Here is a 16,887-nt window from a genome sequence, read left to right as displayed (position 1 = left end):
ACACACAGATATAAAAAATTCAAGAAAACAACAGACATACATCCATATGTCTAATAAAAGAATATTACAATGTTTATAGCAGCACTATTAATAATGGGCAAAAAATGTAAACTACCTAAATGCCAATCAACAGCAGAATGAATAAACTGTGGTATATTAACACAAGAAAATACTAAATAGCAAAGAGAATGACCAATCTACTAATCACACAAAAATACAAATGAGCCTCACAAACAATGCTAAATGAAAAAGGTCAGAAACAAAGAGTACCTACCTTATGATTCCTTATACAAGTACAAAACATATAACAATCTATGCTGCAGAAATTCAGATTACTCTAGAAGAAATATGGCTGAAAGGAAGCAAAAGAGGGGCTTTTAAGGTACTAGTAGTTCTGTTTCTTGTGACAGTGCTGATTACACAGATACATTTGGAAAATTAATCAAGCCATATTGCTATGATAGTTGCATTTTTCAGTGTGTGTTACACTTCATTAGTAAGTTTATTTTTAAATCGAGGGATTGGTTTTAAAGTAGAGTAGACATTGTTTAAGAGAAAATTAGCAAACAACAAAGTAAATCACTAGAAATTATCCAGAATGCAACACAAAAGATAACAAGACAAAAAGTACATAAAAAACTAAATTAAGAACATCAAGCATACATTTAACTGGAGAAGAAGAAGGGATGAACAAAAGAAATGTTTAAACAGATAATGGATGGAAATTTTCCAGAATCAGACAAATGATGGCACTCAAAAAGCCAGAAAATGCCAACCAGAATAAACAAAAAGAAATCCATACCTAGCTACATCATAGTAAAAGTATACAATACCAAAGACAAAGAGAAATATCTTAAAATCACCTAGGTAAATAAAGGACTCATGGCTATAAAGGACTCATGGCTAATTTCTGTACAGGAATAATGAAAGCTGGAAAACAACAGAACAATATCTTCAATCAGCTGAAAGAAACTAACTGCCAACCTAGTAAACACACAATGAAAGTATCAAAGAATAAAGATAAAGGCATTTTCAGGCAAAGAAAAACTGAAAGTATGCCTCCAACAAACTATCACTAAGGAAAATCTACAGGATGAACTTTAGGCAGAAGAAAAGCAATCCCAAATGGAAGGCTGAGATGCAAAAAGCTACACAGATGGCTGGGCGTGGTGGCTCACACCTGTAATCCCAGCACTTTGGGAGGCTGAGGTAGGTGGATTGCTTGACGTCAGGAGTTCAAAACCAGCCTGGCCAACATGGTGAAACTATGTCTCTACTAAAATACAAAAAATTAGATGGGTGTGGTGGTGCACGCCTGTAGTCGCAGCTACTCAGAAGGCTGAGGGAATCACTTGAACCTGGGAGGCGAAGTTGCAGTGAGCCGAGATCAAGCCACTGCACTCCAGCCTGGTGACAGAGTGACACTCCGTCTCAAAAAAAAAAAAAAGAAAAAGAAGTAAGGATAAGTAAAAAGTATAAAACAAGATGGCAAACTTTTTAATTTGCTTTTTTTTATTGTAATAGCTTTTTGGGGAACAGGTGGTGTTTGGCTACATGACTAAGTTCTTCAGTGGTGATTTCTTAGATTTCAGTGCACCCATCACCCAAGCAGTGTAGTCTTTTATGCCTACACATTGTACCCAGTGTGTAGTCTTTTATGCCTCATCCTCCTCCCACCCTTCCCCCTGGGGTCCCCAAAGTCCACTGTTAAGATGGTAAATTGTAAATCAAATATACCCATAACTGTATTAAATATAAAGGATTAAATGCTCCTGTTAATAAAGATTATCAGATTTAATATTTTAATCTACCTATATGACACAAAAAATCATGTAAAGAGAGAAAGACTGAAAATGAAAACATACAGAAAGATATGACAGGCAAATACTAATTAAAAGAAAACTGGGCCGGGCACAGTGGCTCATGCCTGTAATCCCAGCACTTTGGGAGGCCAAGGAGGGTGGATCACTTGAGGTCAGGAGTTTGAGACCGGCCTGACCAACATGGTGAAACCCCATCTCTACTAAAAATACAAAATTAGCTGAATGTGGTGGCACATGCCTGCAATACCAGCTACTTGGGAGGCTAAGGCAGGGGAATCACTTGAACCCAGGAGGCAGAGATTGCAGTGAGCAAAGATCACGTCATTGCACTCCAGCCTGGGTCACAAGAGTGAAACTCCATCTCAAAAAAAAAAAAAAAAAAAAAAAAAAAAAACTGGATGGACCTGGCATGGTAGCTCATTCTGTTCTGTAATCACAGCACTTTGGGAGGCCAAGCGGGTGGATCCCTTCAGCTCAAGAATTTGAGACCAGCCTGGGCAACATGGCAAAACCCTGTCTTGACAAAAAATACAAAAATTAGCCAGACATGGTGGCGCATATCTGTGGTCCCAGCTACTCAAGAGGCTAAGGTGGGAGGATCACTTGAGCCCAGGTGGGACAAGGCTGCAGTGAGCTGTAATTGCGCCACTGCCCTCTAGCCTGGGCGACAGAGCAAGACCCTGTCTCAGAAAAAAAAAGAAAGGAAAGGAAGAGAAGGGAAGGGGAGGGGAGGGGAGGGGAGGGGAGGGAAGGGAAAAGACAAGACAAGACATGACGAGAGAAGAGAAGAGAAGAGAAGAGAAGAGAAGAGAAGAGAAGAGAAGAGAAGAGAAGAGAAAAGAAAAGGAAAAGAAAAGAAGAAAAGAAAAGGCCGGGCATGGTGGCTCATGCCTACAATTGCAGCACTTTGGGAGGCAGAGGTGGGCAGATCACCTGAGGTTGGGAGTTCAAGACTAGCCGGACCAACATGGAGAAACCCCATCTCTACTAAAAAAAAATACAAAATTAGCTGGGCATGGTGGCACATGCCTATAATCCCAGCTACTAGGGAGGCTGAGGCAGAAGAATCGCTTGAATCTGGGAGGCAGAGGTTGCGGTGAGCCGAGATCACACCATTGCACTCCAGCCTAGGCAACAAGAGCAAAACATCATCTCAAAAAAAAAAAAAAAAGAAAGAAAAAAAGAAAGAAAGAAAGAAAGAAAGAAAGAAAGAAAGAAAGAAAGAAAAGGAAAGGGAGGGACGGAAGAAGGAAGGGAGGGAGGGAGGGAGGAAGGGAAAGAAAGGAAGGAAAGAAGGAAGCTAGCTAGCTGGTACAACAGCTTTTAACATGTAAAGATTTTTTAAATATAATTATCAATATCAGATAAATTATACTTTTAAAGACATTACTAGAAAAAAGTCACTTCATATCAGTACAAAAGTTCAATGCACCAGGAAATACGTAAGTTTAAAAACTATGCATCTAAAAAGATTGTCTCAAGATACATAAAGCAAAACTCTCAAAACTAAAGTAAAATATAAACAGGTACACAATAATATCGAAAGATATTTATACATTTCACTCAGTAATTGACAGAATAAGCAGTCAAAACATCAATAAGGATATAGAAGTTCTGAACAACAGGATTAACAGGATACCTTGATCTTAATGGACATGTATATAAAATTGTACCTACCAACTGCAGCATACATTCTTTTCAAGTACATGAAACATTAACATAACAAAAGCTGACTATACACTGAACCATAAAGCAAGTGTCAACAAATTTCAAAGGAGCAAAAATCTCATAGAACATATTCTCTGACCATAATGTAATTAAGCTAGGTAATAACTAAAATTTCCCCATGTTAAGAAACACACTTCTAGTTGAAATTAGAAAATATTTTAAACTGAATAAAAATTATAAGATTACATATCAAAACTTGAAAGATGCAGCTGAATAGTACTTCGAGAAAAATTTAAGGTCTTAAGCACTGTATTCAAAAGCAGGAGACTGAAAATTAATAACCTAAGTAGCTATCACAATAAAACAGAAGCAGCAAAAAAAGTCCCCACAAAATTCCAAAAAAGTAAATTAAATAATAAAGAGAAAGACACTGTGAAACAAAAACAAACCTCTGGGAAAAAATTATCAAAAAAAGGAAAGGAAGCCATAAATAACACCAGAAATAAATGGTGATACCATTACAGATCCTGCGAACAGGATCCTTATAAAAATTTTATGCCAATAAGGATATTTATGAACATTTTATACCAAAAATTTCAGAGTTAAACAAAATGGACAAATTTCTAAGAAAACATTACTTACCAAAATGATTCAAAAAATAAGTAGAAAACCTAACTAGTCCTATAGCCATTAAGAAAATTGCATGAGTGGGGCCGGGAGCAGTGGCTCACGCCTGTAATCCCAGCACTTTGGAAGGCTGAGGCGGGTGGATCACAAGGTCAGGAGTTCGAGACCAGCCTGACCAACCTGGTGAAACCCCGTCTCTACTAAAATACAAAAAATTAGCCGGGCGTGGTGCCATACACCTGTAGTCCCAGCTACTCAGGAGGCTGAGGCAGGGGAATCACTTGAACCCAGTAGGCGGAGGTTGCAGTGAGCCAAGATCACGCCATTGCACTCCAGCCTGGGGGACAGAGTGAGACTCCATCTCAAAAAAAAAAAAAAGAAGAAATTTGAATGAGTAATCAAAAATCTTCCCACAAAAACTCTTCAAGACAATCAGACTTTTGCAAAATAATTATCAAGGTGAAAAACAATGAGAGGAAGAAAGAACCTACAAATTAACAAATTAACAGAGACTTAAAAGAGTTATCACCTAAGTGCAGTATACAGACTGTGTGTAGATCTTAATCCAAACAAAATTGAAAAAAATCTGAGACAACTGTTAGACAAATTAGAATATAAACTGGAAATGTGATAGTATTAATGAGTTATTCATTTTTAAGGAGTTATGTTTTGTGGATATATTAGGTAAAAGCAGGGGGGGTTATATTTCATGGATTACATGATATTTACAGGTGGTATATGATGTCTGGATTTGCTTCAAAATAATCCTGGGTGGGAGGGGGAAAGAGGGAAGGGTATGGTTGAAATAAGATTGCTTCATATGTTGGAAATTGATAAAGACAGCTAACAGGTGTGTGGAAGTTCCCTATTCTGTTCTCTCTATATATGTTCACAATTTTCTATAATACAAAGTTTTAAAAGAGTAAATCCAAAATCAACATGGTACTCCATAATCTGGTACCTTTTGCCTCACCTCCTCTCCCTGTGCTCCAGGCACAGTGTAACAACCTAGTCACACTTCTGCCTCAGGACCTTTTCAGAGGTCATTCCTTCTGCTTAGAACCCTCTTGTTCCAGATGTGCACATGGCTAGCTCCCTTGTTTCTTCGGAGACCTCTTAGCTCTCTAGGTTCTTATCAGAGTAGTCTTCCCTGTCCACTATAAAATCACACACATGATTTTATTTCTATTTCAATTAGAAACATAAGCTTCTTGGGGAAAGAAATTCTGTTCTGTTTAGTCTCATTCCCATTACCTATAGCAGTGACTTAATATATGTTGAATGAATATATTTATGTTGAATAAAAGTAAGTAATGAATTTAATGAAAGAATATCTTTTAAAAATTCTAGAACCCATATGTTGTCAAGCTTATGTAATTTACTTTGTATCTGTTCCTAGTTTATGTTTCATCTCCATTATTTCTACCATGAAGAGATCAATAGGGTAACCTGGTCTTCTAACAGCCAAAACAGAATCCACCACAGCCTGAAAGAGAAATGAATGAGAACAGTTAAGTTATTTGGACTACTAAAATAAACCAAGGGCCCAAAAAATCTATCACCAGACTAAGGAGATAAAAGCCTTCAGGATTCAAAACCTAGGGCAAGACCAATATGTGCCACTTTACTATGGACGCTAACAATAGCCAATGCCAACAGACACTTTAGAGTCTAAAGAAACTTCAGAGATCATTAGGTCCAAACCTTTTATTTTACAGATAAGGCAACTGAGATAAGACCTTAAGAAGTCACAGTTTTTAAATAAGATCTAACAGCTAGTAACAGGGCCAGGACTAGAATTCAGGGCTCCTTAACTGCCCAGCGACTACTCTTTCTATCATACCAAGACTATCCAAACTTTTCCACCAAAGGACACCTTAATGGAAAAGAAGGAAAGGTAATCTAAGGTAATAGCTCCAATTTGCTGGCTATAATAACAGGAAATGTTAAAGTCTCATGTTTTATCGTGAAAAGTTTCCACGTCATCCCATTATATGTTTATCTCAATGTAAAAATAATGTTTTCCCCCAATATTGTAAAGTAAAATTGACACTCCAGAAAGATACGTCTCATTTATTCTGTCACATATGACCAGGGATATACAATTTAAGAAGCATAGCACAACACATCTTATTGCTTAGCTCAGAAAATGATATAAAAATAATGAATAACTGCAGAAATTAAGAGCTAAGTTATAACTACCCTAAAATATACATAAAGCAGAAAAAAAACCGTATCTTAGAAAACTTTGCCTGAGGTAACATAATATTTTATTTTAGAGGCAAATAACAAATAGGACAAAGGCCATTGGATAGTGAGAATATCACTGTTTCTGTAACTCTAAAACAGAACGGGTGCCCTAGCAGCATGAAGATTTGGGGCCATTTAAGTACTCTAATAGCAGAAAACACAGCAGAGCCTTTCTTCTGACTCTGCTCATCAAGAAATTGTCTGATCTTAATCTGATTTCCCAAGTTGTTTTTTCTAACAGTAAGGAGAATTGACCAGAAACAACTCAAGTATTCCAGTACATTTGGCATTTGTAGTTCTCAAAGTAAATTATTAAGATAGTATTCTGCTTTGTATGTCAATGTCTTGTGAATTTGTTTCCTAAGAATTTATCATTCTTCCTGGTAAACAAATATATTCAAGTTTCAGAAATTACAAAGCTGAAAAACAATAATGATATCAAATCATTGCCACCTGATAAAAGCCTTCCCAAAATATCTAGCCAATCTTGTCTTTATATAAAATATATTCTTTTTTTTTTTTTTTTTGAGACAAAGTTTCACTCTGTCACCCAGGCTAGAGTGCAGTGGCATGATCTCAGCTCACTGCAACCTCCCCCTCCCTCCCAGAGTGATTCTCCTGCCTTAGCCTCCCAAGTAGCTGGGATTACAGGTGCCTGCTACCATGCCCAGCTAATTTTTGTATTTTGAGTAGAGACAGGATTTCACCATGTTGACCAGGCTGGTCTCAAACTCCTGACCTCAGGTCGTCTCCCCACCTTGGCCTCCTAAAGTGCTGGGATTACAAGCATGAGCCACCGTGCCCAGCCTATATAACACATATTCTACCTTTAGAAATAAACAAAACACTGGCCAGATGTGGTGACTTCAGGCCTGTAATCCTAGCACTTTGGAAGCCCAAGGCGGGTGGATCATTTGAGGTCAGGAGTTCAAGACAAGCTTTGGTAACATAGTGAGACCCCATCTCTACTAAAAATACAGAAATTAGCCAGGCGTGGTGGCACACGCCTGTAATCCCAGCTACTCGGGAGGCTGAGGTAGGAGAATCGTTTGAACCTGGGAGACGGGGGTTACAGTGAGCTGAGATCATGACACTGCACTCCAGCCTGAGTGACAGAGTTAAGACTCTGTCTCAAAAAAATTAATAAAAGAAATAAACTAAACATACATTTCCAATATGTGAATATTAATATATTAATATATCATATCACATTTCATTATATTGGTAACCTTATCTACAAGGTACACTGCTAAAACAACTATGTTGTGTGTCACCTCACATAATAGAATATGGACCTCTAGGTTTAAAAAGACCAGTATACTATTCAAGAGCTTCCACAAGAGATGATCTGCAGGCAGCCAAACCTCTCCCAACTTTCAAGCCACATTTTGAAAAAGGCCTAGTATGATACTTCTGAAAATTACGAATACTGTTCTGACCAGTCAAATCTAATCTACAGTTAGGCCTATACAATAATTGTCTGTCTTCCATACTTTATGTCCAAAAAACCACATGAAATACTTGATTATCTTACAGAAAAAAGAAAAATATCACCATGCATCAGGCTATATTTGTTCTGAGTGCAAAAGTTTAATAACATACCTCTGTTAACACATCAGCCAGTTCAGCATGAACTTTGGTTTGTAATGATGTTCTAGCTACATCTAAGAGGATTTTTCTTTTCATCTCCTTTGTCACTTTAACTTCTTCCAAAACTTCAAGTGCTTTTATCTTTGCAGCTTCAAATCCTTCAGCTATTATTCTAGGGTGCAGGCCCTGTTACATCAACATAAAATTATAAATTAAGAAATAAGTCATCCAATGTAAAAGTAACCAACCTGCCTGATTATTATGTCCAAAAAAGGTTAATCACACTAATGCCATGAAATATAAGTGTACCTAATTTATAAAAGTCATTTTAGTGCTTCATACTTGAAATAATCTCAAACTTAACAGTAAAGCTTCAAGTCTAGTATAAAAAATTACAAAAGTCCTTTTTATTTCCAAAAATTATGACTACATTGTTGTTATGTGGTGCCCTTCTGAATGGGCACATATAAAAAGATTCCTTTCAATGCAGAGGAAAAGAACCACCACTGAATTGGGGAAAAGTGGCAGACAGAACACTGTGGTGTCTACCACTTCACCAAGTGATCAAAGTTAACATCACAATAATGAGACAGACATCACATGCCTGCTGATATGATGCATTCAGTAGAATACAACACTTCTGTGGTATTCCGGCCAACAATCTGTAATCTAAGTTTAATTGAGGAAATAGGCAAATCCACACTGAGGGACTTTCTACAAAATAAATGGCTGGTACTCCTTAAAAGTAGCAATATCATGAAGCATAAAAGGCAGCTCAGGAACTAGTCTAGCTTAAATGAAACTAAAGGAACACAACTGAGTGCAATGCATGCACTTAGATCTTTTTTTTCTATAAAGAACACTATTAATACAAGTGGTGAAATTTGAATAGAATGCAGATTAGATAACAGTAATGTATCAATGTGTTAATGTTATTATTAATTTCCTGGTTTTTATAACTATAGTGTGATTATATAATTCCCTGATTTTAAGAAATATACACTGAAATATTTAGATCATGTCTGCAACATACAGTTTAGAAAAGAATATGTACACTGATACTAAGGAAGAGAACAGGGTAGGCAGGGAATGAGAAATGAAAATACTTGAAGAATCTGGGTAAAAAGTATACAGGAATTCTTTGTAGTATGCTTGCAACTTTTCTATAGGTCTAAAATTATGACAAAATATTTTAATAGTATTTTTTGCTCCATAAAATAATACACAAACTTTGTGAAAGCTAGCACTTGGTCTAATTCATTCCCTTACTTCTTTTCTTTACATCAATCCTTAATAATCTTTAAAAGTTGACATCGAGTATTTGTGCTAGACATGACTAAGAGTTCTACACGAGTTATTTAATTCTCTAGCCACATTATGAAGTGGGTATTATTATTTTTCCTATTTCACAGATGAGAAGACCGAGGCTTAAAGGGATAATGTAATTTGCCTTAGATCACCAAGATAATAAGAAGTGAAACCAGTTGTTTAAACCCATGAGACCTGACTTTGGAGCCTATGTTATTAACCATTTTCAAAAATGTCTTCAAGACAATCTCTCATCCAGACTACCATGAAAACCTCTGGTCTAGACTCCCTTAAAACCATCCCCCAAATACCTAAAATGCCAACCTGACCATATCAGTCATTAGTATGTTTCTATATTTGGTCTGTAATACCACTGGATGAAATCTAAGCTTCTTGGTTAGCATACTACATGCCCTCTGATCTGGCTCCCACTTCCCTCTCCAGCCTCTTCTCCACTACTGTTCACATCACCTGAAATTCCAGCAACACCAAAATGCTTGTAGCTTCATACAACACCATGTTGCCTGTCTTCTCTGTGGCTTTGCTTATGTTGTTCCTTCTGTCCGGAAAGCCATTCTCCTCACCCCTTGCCCTTTTGTCTGGTTCACTCCTCCTCATCCTGAAGATTTAGGCCAGGCCTTACTTCCTCCAGAGAGTTCTTCCTCACTACGTCAGGCTAGTTTAGGATGTCCCTCCAGCCTCAGTGATTCTATCATATACTGTGCCCAGCTCTATCACTGTAGGGCCACAGAGTTTCATAATGTCTGTTAGCATCTCACCCTTGCCAAACTCCTTTCTTCCTAACCCAACCCTAATTCAGTTTAGGTTTCCCTCTCCCACTTGTGCTTTGGAGAAAGCTGATCTTACCACCAGCTCAAGGAGTGGATCCTGATTAGTCTAAGTCAATTCCCATAAAAACTGTTACTGGCTTGGGATGGACATAATACTAAAGTTGGCCCAATCATACTAAAGAAAAGCCTCCTGAATGGCTTTATCTTGCCCTCTGCCTAATTTCCTCTGACAGTCTTTCTTCTCTCTCCTCTGTCCTCTCTCTCCTCTCTCTTCTCTCTCTCTCTTCCTTTTAGAGACTGGGTCTCACTCTGTCACCCAGGCTGGAGTACACTGGTGCAATCATGGCTTACTGCGGCCTCCACCTCCTGGGTTCAGGCAATCCTCCTGCCTCAGCCTCCCAAGTAGCCAGGACCACATGCAGCATGCCACCAAGCCTAATTTTTTTTATTATTTCTAAAGACAGGGTCTCACTATGTTGCCCAGGCTGGTCTCAAATTCCTGGGCTGAAGTGATCCTCCTGCCTCAGCCTCCCAAAGTGCTGGGATTACAAGCGTGAGCCACTGTGCCCAGCCAGTCTTACTTTCTTTTTCTTTCTTTCTTTCTTTTTTTTTTTTTTTTGAGATGGAGTTTCACTCTTGTTGCCCAGGCTAGAGTATTATGGCACAATCTTGGCTCACCGCAATCTCCTCCTCCCAGGTTCAAGCAATTCTCCTGTCTCAGCCTCCTGAGTAGCTGGGATTACAGGTGTGTGCCACCACGCCTGGCTATTTTTTTATTTTTAGCAAAGACAGGGTTTGTCCATGTTGGTCAGGCTGGTCTCGAACTCCCGACCTCAGGTTATCCACCCGCCTCGGCCTCCCAAAGTGCTGGGATTACAGGCGTGAGCCACCGCACCTGGCCTCTTACTTTCAAGATGGAAATACTCTTAGGATGAAACAACACTGTGAGTGGAAGAGCTAAGAGACAAAGAACCTGTGTACTTGATGACTGAATTTTGTTATCACACAACCTGACAGTCTGCCTTATCTCTCAATTTTCTATTATGGGAGATAATCATTTCCTTATTGTTCAAGTGAGTTTTAGTCAAGTTGTTTACAGCCAAAAGCATCCTAAGTTGCAAGTACTGAATTAATAGAAAATTCCCAATACTAAACGAAACACAGAGAGTCATTTTGACCAGGTTATTCTTTGCTGAAGTGGTCCCTGAAAGAGAAAAAAATTCAGATACGGAAAAAAGAGATACTTAATTAGAGAAAGGTAGAAATGTATATGATGTTTTCAGAGGCCAGTGAATGGAAGAGTCTGGCTGAAGCAGATGATTTATAAAGAAAAATGCAACTAGAAAGGAAGGTAAATTCACAATAAGGAAAACCTTCAATAATTTTTCTCCGGTTGTTTTATAAAGGTGCATAATTTGGTTTCAACTTTATCTATGGTGTTTTCTTTCTTAATTACCCATGGATACATGGGTAATTTTTTACTTTTTTAGGTCCGTTAAATATTTCATTTTTAAAAAAGGTATATAATTCCAATAAGAAGCATTATTTTGGCCAACAAAGTTCATTATTATTTCCATTTTTAATTGTTCAAGAATATCTTAATTAAAATTAACTGTCTAGGCCAGGCACGGTGGCTCATGCCTGTAATCCCAGCACTCTGGGAGGCCGAGGCAGGTGGATTACCTGAGGTCAGGAGCTCAAGACCAGGCTGGCCATGATGGTGATACCCTGTCTCTAATAAAAATACAAACATTAGCCGGGCATGGTGGCGCATGCCTGTAATCCCAGCTACTCGGGAAGCTGAAGCAGGAGAATTGATTGAACCTGGGAGGCGGAGGTTGCAGTGAGCCGAGATTCTGCCACTGCACTTCAGCCTGGGCGACACAGTGAGACTCCATCTCAAAATTAATTAATTAATTAATTAAAACAAAATTAACTGTCTAAAACTCAACCATTTTACTAGTTAAAAAATAACTTGCCATTCAAAATAACATATAAACTCTGTGAAATTCTAATACCTCAGAAATGTACAGATCAGCTTGTTTTAATAACTCTCCAATAATTAGAACATTTGAAGTAGTACCATCTCCTGTGACGTCATCCTGAGCTGTTGCTACTTTTGCTATCAAGGAAGCTGTTGGATGTTGAATTTGCTGGAAAAAGCAAGCAACAGATTTAAAAAGGGAGGATGAGATAAGGAAGTAGGTCACCAAAAACAAGACAACCTAGGGGTCAGTAGCAAAATTAAAAAATGAAATAAACTTCATTCTACAAGTTTATAAGTTTTGTATTATCAATACCTAAATGTCAAGTCCAAAATTTTAAAAGTGACAGGTAATGAGGTCTGAACATTTCATAAAAGTCTTTGCTTCAGAATGCAATGACATTTCTAAAATAAGATTAAATCATTCAATCTCAAAATGAGTACATTTATTAAACTTGCAAAGGATATTTTTATTTTTCCATAATTACAAAGAACATAAGGCAGTGCCCTTAAAAGATATTATTGATTTATAAGTATGCCTAAGTATACAAAGTATGTATAAGTATACAAAGACCTGGAAACAGCCAAAAAAAAAACTATTTTTTTTTTTGAGACAGGGTTTCACTCTGTCACCCAGGCTGGAGTGCAGTGGCACGATCTCAGTTCACTGCAGCCTTGGCCTCCTGGGCTCAAGTGATCCTCTCACCTCAGCCTCCAGAGTAGCTGGGACTACAGGCGAATGCCACCACACTGAGCAAAATTTTTTTTTTCTTTTTTGTAGAGACGGTTTTCACCATGTTGCCCAGCCTGGTCTTGAACTCCTGGGCTCAAGCAATTTGGCCACCTCAGCCTCCCAAAGTGTTGGGATTACAGGAGTGAGCTACCACACCCGGCCAAAAAAATTTTTTTATTGAGGTCTAATTCAACAGTCTTCAGCATATCTCAAGACTGCAGTATTTAGCTCACAGCCTTGGCTTAAAGATACACAAGTTCTACTATGCTTCTAATTAAGGCTTATTAAGGTTTATTAAAGTCAGCAGCATCAGCTCACCATCTCATGGAGCAGCACATTGCCATCTTTGGTGAGTTTGATGTCACCTGCACCAGAAACAAGCCTGTTCAGAGAAGAATGATATTAACTTCATGTGGTAGGAAGGCACTCCCAGTGCTTGCCACTCCATTATCCTTAATAGAGAGAACTGGGCTTGGAAAACTTCCACTGTACCATGGGAATATGCCATAGTAATTACCACCATTTGCAGCTCACAGAATCATTTCTCCCCAGATGGACAGCTTATGGTGATTTCATTCCAAATGGACCACTTACAGGTTTAAAGATAAAAGCACTTGATCAGTTATGAACAGTGGTTTGGTCAAAGAATACTTGGAAGTCTACAAAGCACAAATTCGCAAATTTCCTGCAGGTTTTTATTTTGGTGAATGTTTTCATTCATTCAGTCACTCAACTTAGTTTCCCTCATCCCTGCATTTATTAGATCGCCAAGTTCTATCAATTCTACTACCTAAATATTTCTTGAATCTGCCCCCTTCTCTCCATCTCCACTGCTATCATCTCTACTTTGGATGGCATCCGGATATCTCCAAACTTAAATATACCCTCCACACATTTTTCTTTCTAAAAGGCAATGTGATTCAGTCAGTTCCCTGATCAAAAGTCCTCCAGTGATTTTTGTATTTTCCATCATTTTCAAGTTAAAATCCAAACACAGCAATGACATACTTGACCTTTCCCAAATCTTCCCTGCCTCATCTACTTTCCCACAAGCAAATCTTCTGGTTCCCTTAATACACACCATGTTTTGTTTTGTTTCTGTTGGATTTGCACCATTGGTCTTTTTTATTCCTGAAATTACTTTGCCGAGGTCTTTACTCCCTCTTCCAACTAGTGAAGTCTTATTCTTCTTTCAAGACTCTGATCAAACATGTTACTTAAGATGCTTTTCCTTCTGCCATCAATTAGTCCCTTTTCTCAGCATAATCATATGCATCTATATATAATTAGCACATCCTACTCCACCACATCCGTCTCTACCACATCTCCTTAAGAACAGAAACTGTATCTTGATGATTTCCGTGTCCCAGCAACTAGTACCTAAGTCACTTATTTTACCATTACTATTATTTTGCTCATTACTATGAGGATGTGTCTCTCCTCTTATACCCTTTTGCCCTCACTGGTCTCTTTTCCTCACTCTCGTCTATAGAAAAGGTTGCTTAATATATACTGAAAAGATGAATAGATATGAACAATCATAGACACGGGGTATTCAAGTAGAACTTGGATTTGACCCCATGCCTTCCTGGCTCCAAAGCCTGCGTCCTCTCCACTACAATACATTGCCATACAAAAAACAAAACTACTTGTTGAATTTATGGACCAAGGGTATACAGTCTTAAAGAGCAGAGGAGTTAAATGCTTTGTTTCCAATGAGACACTAAATTAACTGACTTTCTAACTGCATATGAACCTTGACGACAAGTTGGGGGTCGGGGAAGCGCCACAGCTTCACTCCTGGGGCCCTCTACTAGGGGAGGCTTTTCTCCTCCACCTGCACTAGGCGAGAAATACCCTCAGAGCAGGGATGAGAATGAGGGAAATCAAGCTCGCAAGAACATCCACAGCGCTCCGCGGACGCCTGCCTCAGAAGGCCCCAGGACACCAACAGGCCCCCAGCCGCCTAATGGCCGGCCGCTCCAACCGCCGTCTCACATTTTCATGGTGCCTTTAGGACCCAAGTTGGTCCGCAGCACATCCTGCAGCCCTCGGGCGGCGCATATATTGACGGCCAAAGCTGCCTGGGCCCGCGCCACCTCAGCCTTGGAGTTCACAGCCTTTATCGCAGCCATAGCCTAATCGTTCAGAGGAAAAAAAAAAAAAAAAAAAGCCTTAGTCGCGATTCTGAGCAAAAACGGCAACGCGACGCCACGCTCTCTTGAGCCTCGGCCAATCATCGCCCTTACAGGAAGTGATGTTATCATGCCTCGCCCGACGGAAACCAGAATCGCTTTGGGTCTGGTCGCCAAGATGGCGTCCTCCGCCTCCGCTCGGACTCCGGCAGGGAAGCGAGTGGTAAATCAGGAAGAATTGCGGCGGTTAATGAAGGAGAAGCAGCGTCTGAGCACCAATCGGAAACGGATAGAATCTCCATTCGCGAAGTACAACCGTTTGGGGCAGCTGAGTTGTGCCCTGTGTAACACTCCGGTTAAGAGCGAGCTCCTGTGGCAGACTCACGTCCTGGGAAAGCAGCACCGAGAGAAAGTGGCCGAGCTGAAAGGCGCGAAGGAAGCCAGCCAGGGTTCGTCCGCCAGTTCAGCGCCTCAGTCCGTCAAAAGGAAAGCGCCGGACGCAGACGAGCGAGATGTCAAGAGAGCGAAGGCCACCTTGGTGCCTCAGGTACAGCCCTCCACATCTGCGTTGCCCACCAACTTTGACAAAATAGGAAAGGAGTTCATTAGAGCGACTCCCAGTAAGCCTTCAGGACTCAGTTTACTCCCCGATTATGAAGATGAGGAGGAGGAGGAAGAGGAGGAGGAAGGAGATGGAGAAAGAAAAAGGGGGGACGCCAGCAAGCCGCTCTCCGACCCACAGGGCAAGGAGCACTCAGTTTCCTCTTCGCGGGAGGTAACAAGTAGTGTGCTGCCAGACGATTTCTTTAGTACTAATCCTCCCAAGGCCCCCATAATTCCTCATTCAGGGTCAATTGAGAAAGCAGAAATACATGAAAAAGTGGTGGAAAGGAGAGAAAACACCGCGGAAGCGTTACCGGAAGGTTTTTTTGACGACCCTGAGGTAGATGCAAGGGTACGAAAGGTTGATGCCCCAAAAGATCAGATGGACAAAGAGTGGGACGAATTCCAAAAAGCCATGAGGCAGGTCAACACTATTTCCGAAGCCATAGTTGCCGAAGAGGATGAGGAGGGACGGTTGGACCGCCAGATTGGGGAGATCGATGAGCAGATAGAGTGTTACCGACGGGTGGAAAAGCTACGGAATCGCCAGGATGAAATAAAAAATAAACTTAAAGAAATCCTGACCATAAAAGAACTGCAGAAAAAGGAAGAAGAGAATGCTGACAGCGATGATGAGGGGGAACTGCAGGATTTGTTGTCTCAGGATTGGAGGGTGAAAGGGGCATTGTTATAGGGTTTTAAAGACCCAAGGTTTCTAACAGCCTCAGCTATTGTGTAAAAAGTGCTGTCTGTCAGTAGTATATCGGTTACTTCATGCCTAAAGATTTGGGTACCTGGATTGCTAAACTGGATTGTTGAGATAAAATGAGCCAGTGAGCTGCAGCACTTTGGAAAATTTGTGTAAAATGTTTTTGAGGTAAAGTTGTTTTTAAAATTTCTGAAGTGTTATATACCAAAATGCCAACTTTTCCACGACAGACTTAACTGTATAATTTCGTTGTAAAATCTGTGAGTTGTAAATATTGTACATAGTTAAATCTGTATTCTGTTTTGAATTTTTTTAATTAATAGACCAACCGGCAAACTTCCAGATGAATGCTCACTGTGGTATTTGGAATGTATGTATCTTCTGAACCCTACATCAAGTTGAAAAGGTTTGTTTTTTTGTTTCTTTGGTTTTTGTTTGGTTTTTTAGAACACTTCATAAACACATAAGTCATTGTAGGTTAATCAGTTCTCTTAGTATGCTTTATTTGAAAAACATGAGAAAACTATATGCCAAACATGATCAGCCTCCCTAAACCAAAGCTTCTCTTGACTAGACCAATGATGATCAGATGTGGTTGCACATGAGAATCACCTATGAAGCATTAAAATAAATTCAAGTGTCTGAGGCCTTCCCCTTCAATAAATC

General features: G+C 39.5%; 2 protein-coding genes across 2 annotated transcripts in view; one reads left to right on the top strand and one right to left on the bottom strand.

The window, feature by feature from the left end:
• Positions 1-13,158, bottom strand: part of CCT6B (chaperonin containing TCP1 subunit 6B) — a 32,081-nt gene extending 18,923 nt beyond the window's left edge. Inside the window, exons 1-4 of the mRNA XM_030807911.1 lie at positions 13,093-13,158; positions 12,076-12,210; positions 7,971-8,144; positions 5,501-5,604 (exon numbers count right to left, since the gene is read on the bottom strand). Of these exons, the coding sequence (XP_030663771.1) occupies positions 5,501-5,604; positions 7,971-8,144; positions 12,076-12,210; positions 13,093-13,095 (416 nt within the window). The 5' untranslated portion in view covers positions 13,096-13,158. The remainder of the gene's footprint in view (positions 1-5,500; positions 5,605-7,970; positions 8,145-12,075; positions 12,211-13,092) is intronic.
• Positions 13,159-15,056: 1,898 nt separating this feature from the next.
• Positions 15,057-16,703, top strand: ZNF830 (zinc finger protein 830). Its single transcript, XM_003278370.2, has one exon. It carries the CDS (start codon positions 15,088-15,090, stop codon positions 16,204-16,206), a length of 1,119 nt encoding a protein of 372 aa, XP_003278418.1. The 5' UTR covers positions 15,057-15,087; the 3' UTR covers positions 16,207-16,703.
• The last annotated feature ends 184 nt before the right edge of the window (positions 16,704-16,887 follow it).

The sequence above is a fragment of the Nomascus leucogenys genome, unplaced genomic scaffold (genome assembly GCF_006542625.1).
Source record: "Nomascus leucogenys isolate Asia unplaced genomic scaffold, Asia_NLE_v1 Super-Scaffold_249, whole genome shotgun sequence".
NCBI classification, from domain to species: Eukaryota; Metazoa; Chordata; class Mammalia; order Primates; family Hylobatidae; genus Nomascus; species Nomascus leucogenys.
This window is presented reverse-complemented; position numbering and strand designations above follow the sequence as displayed.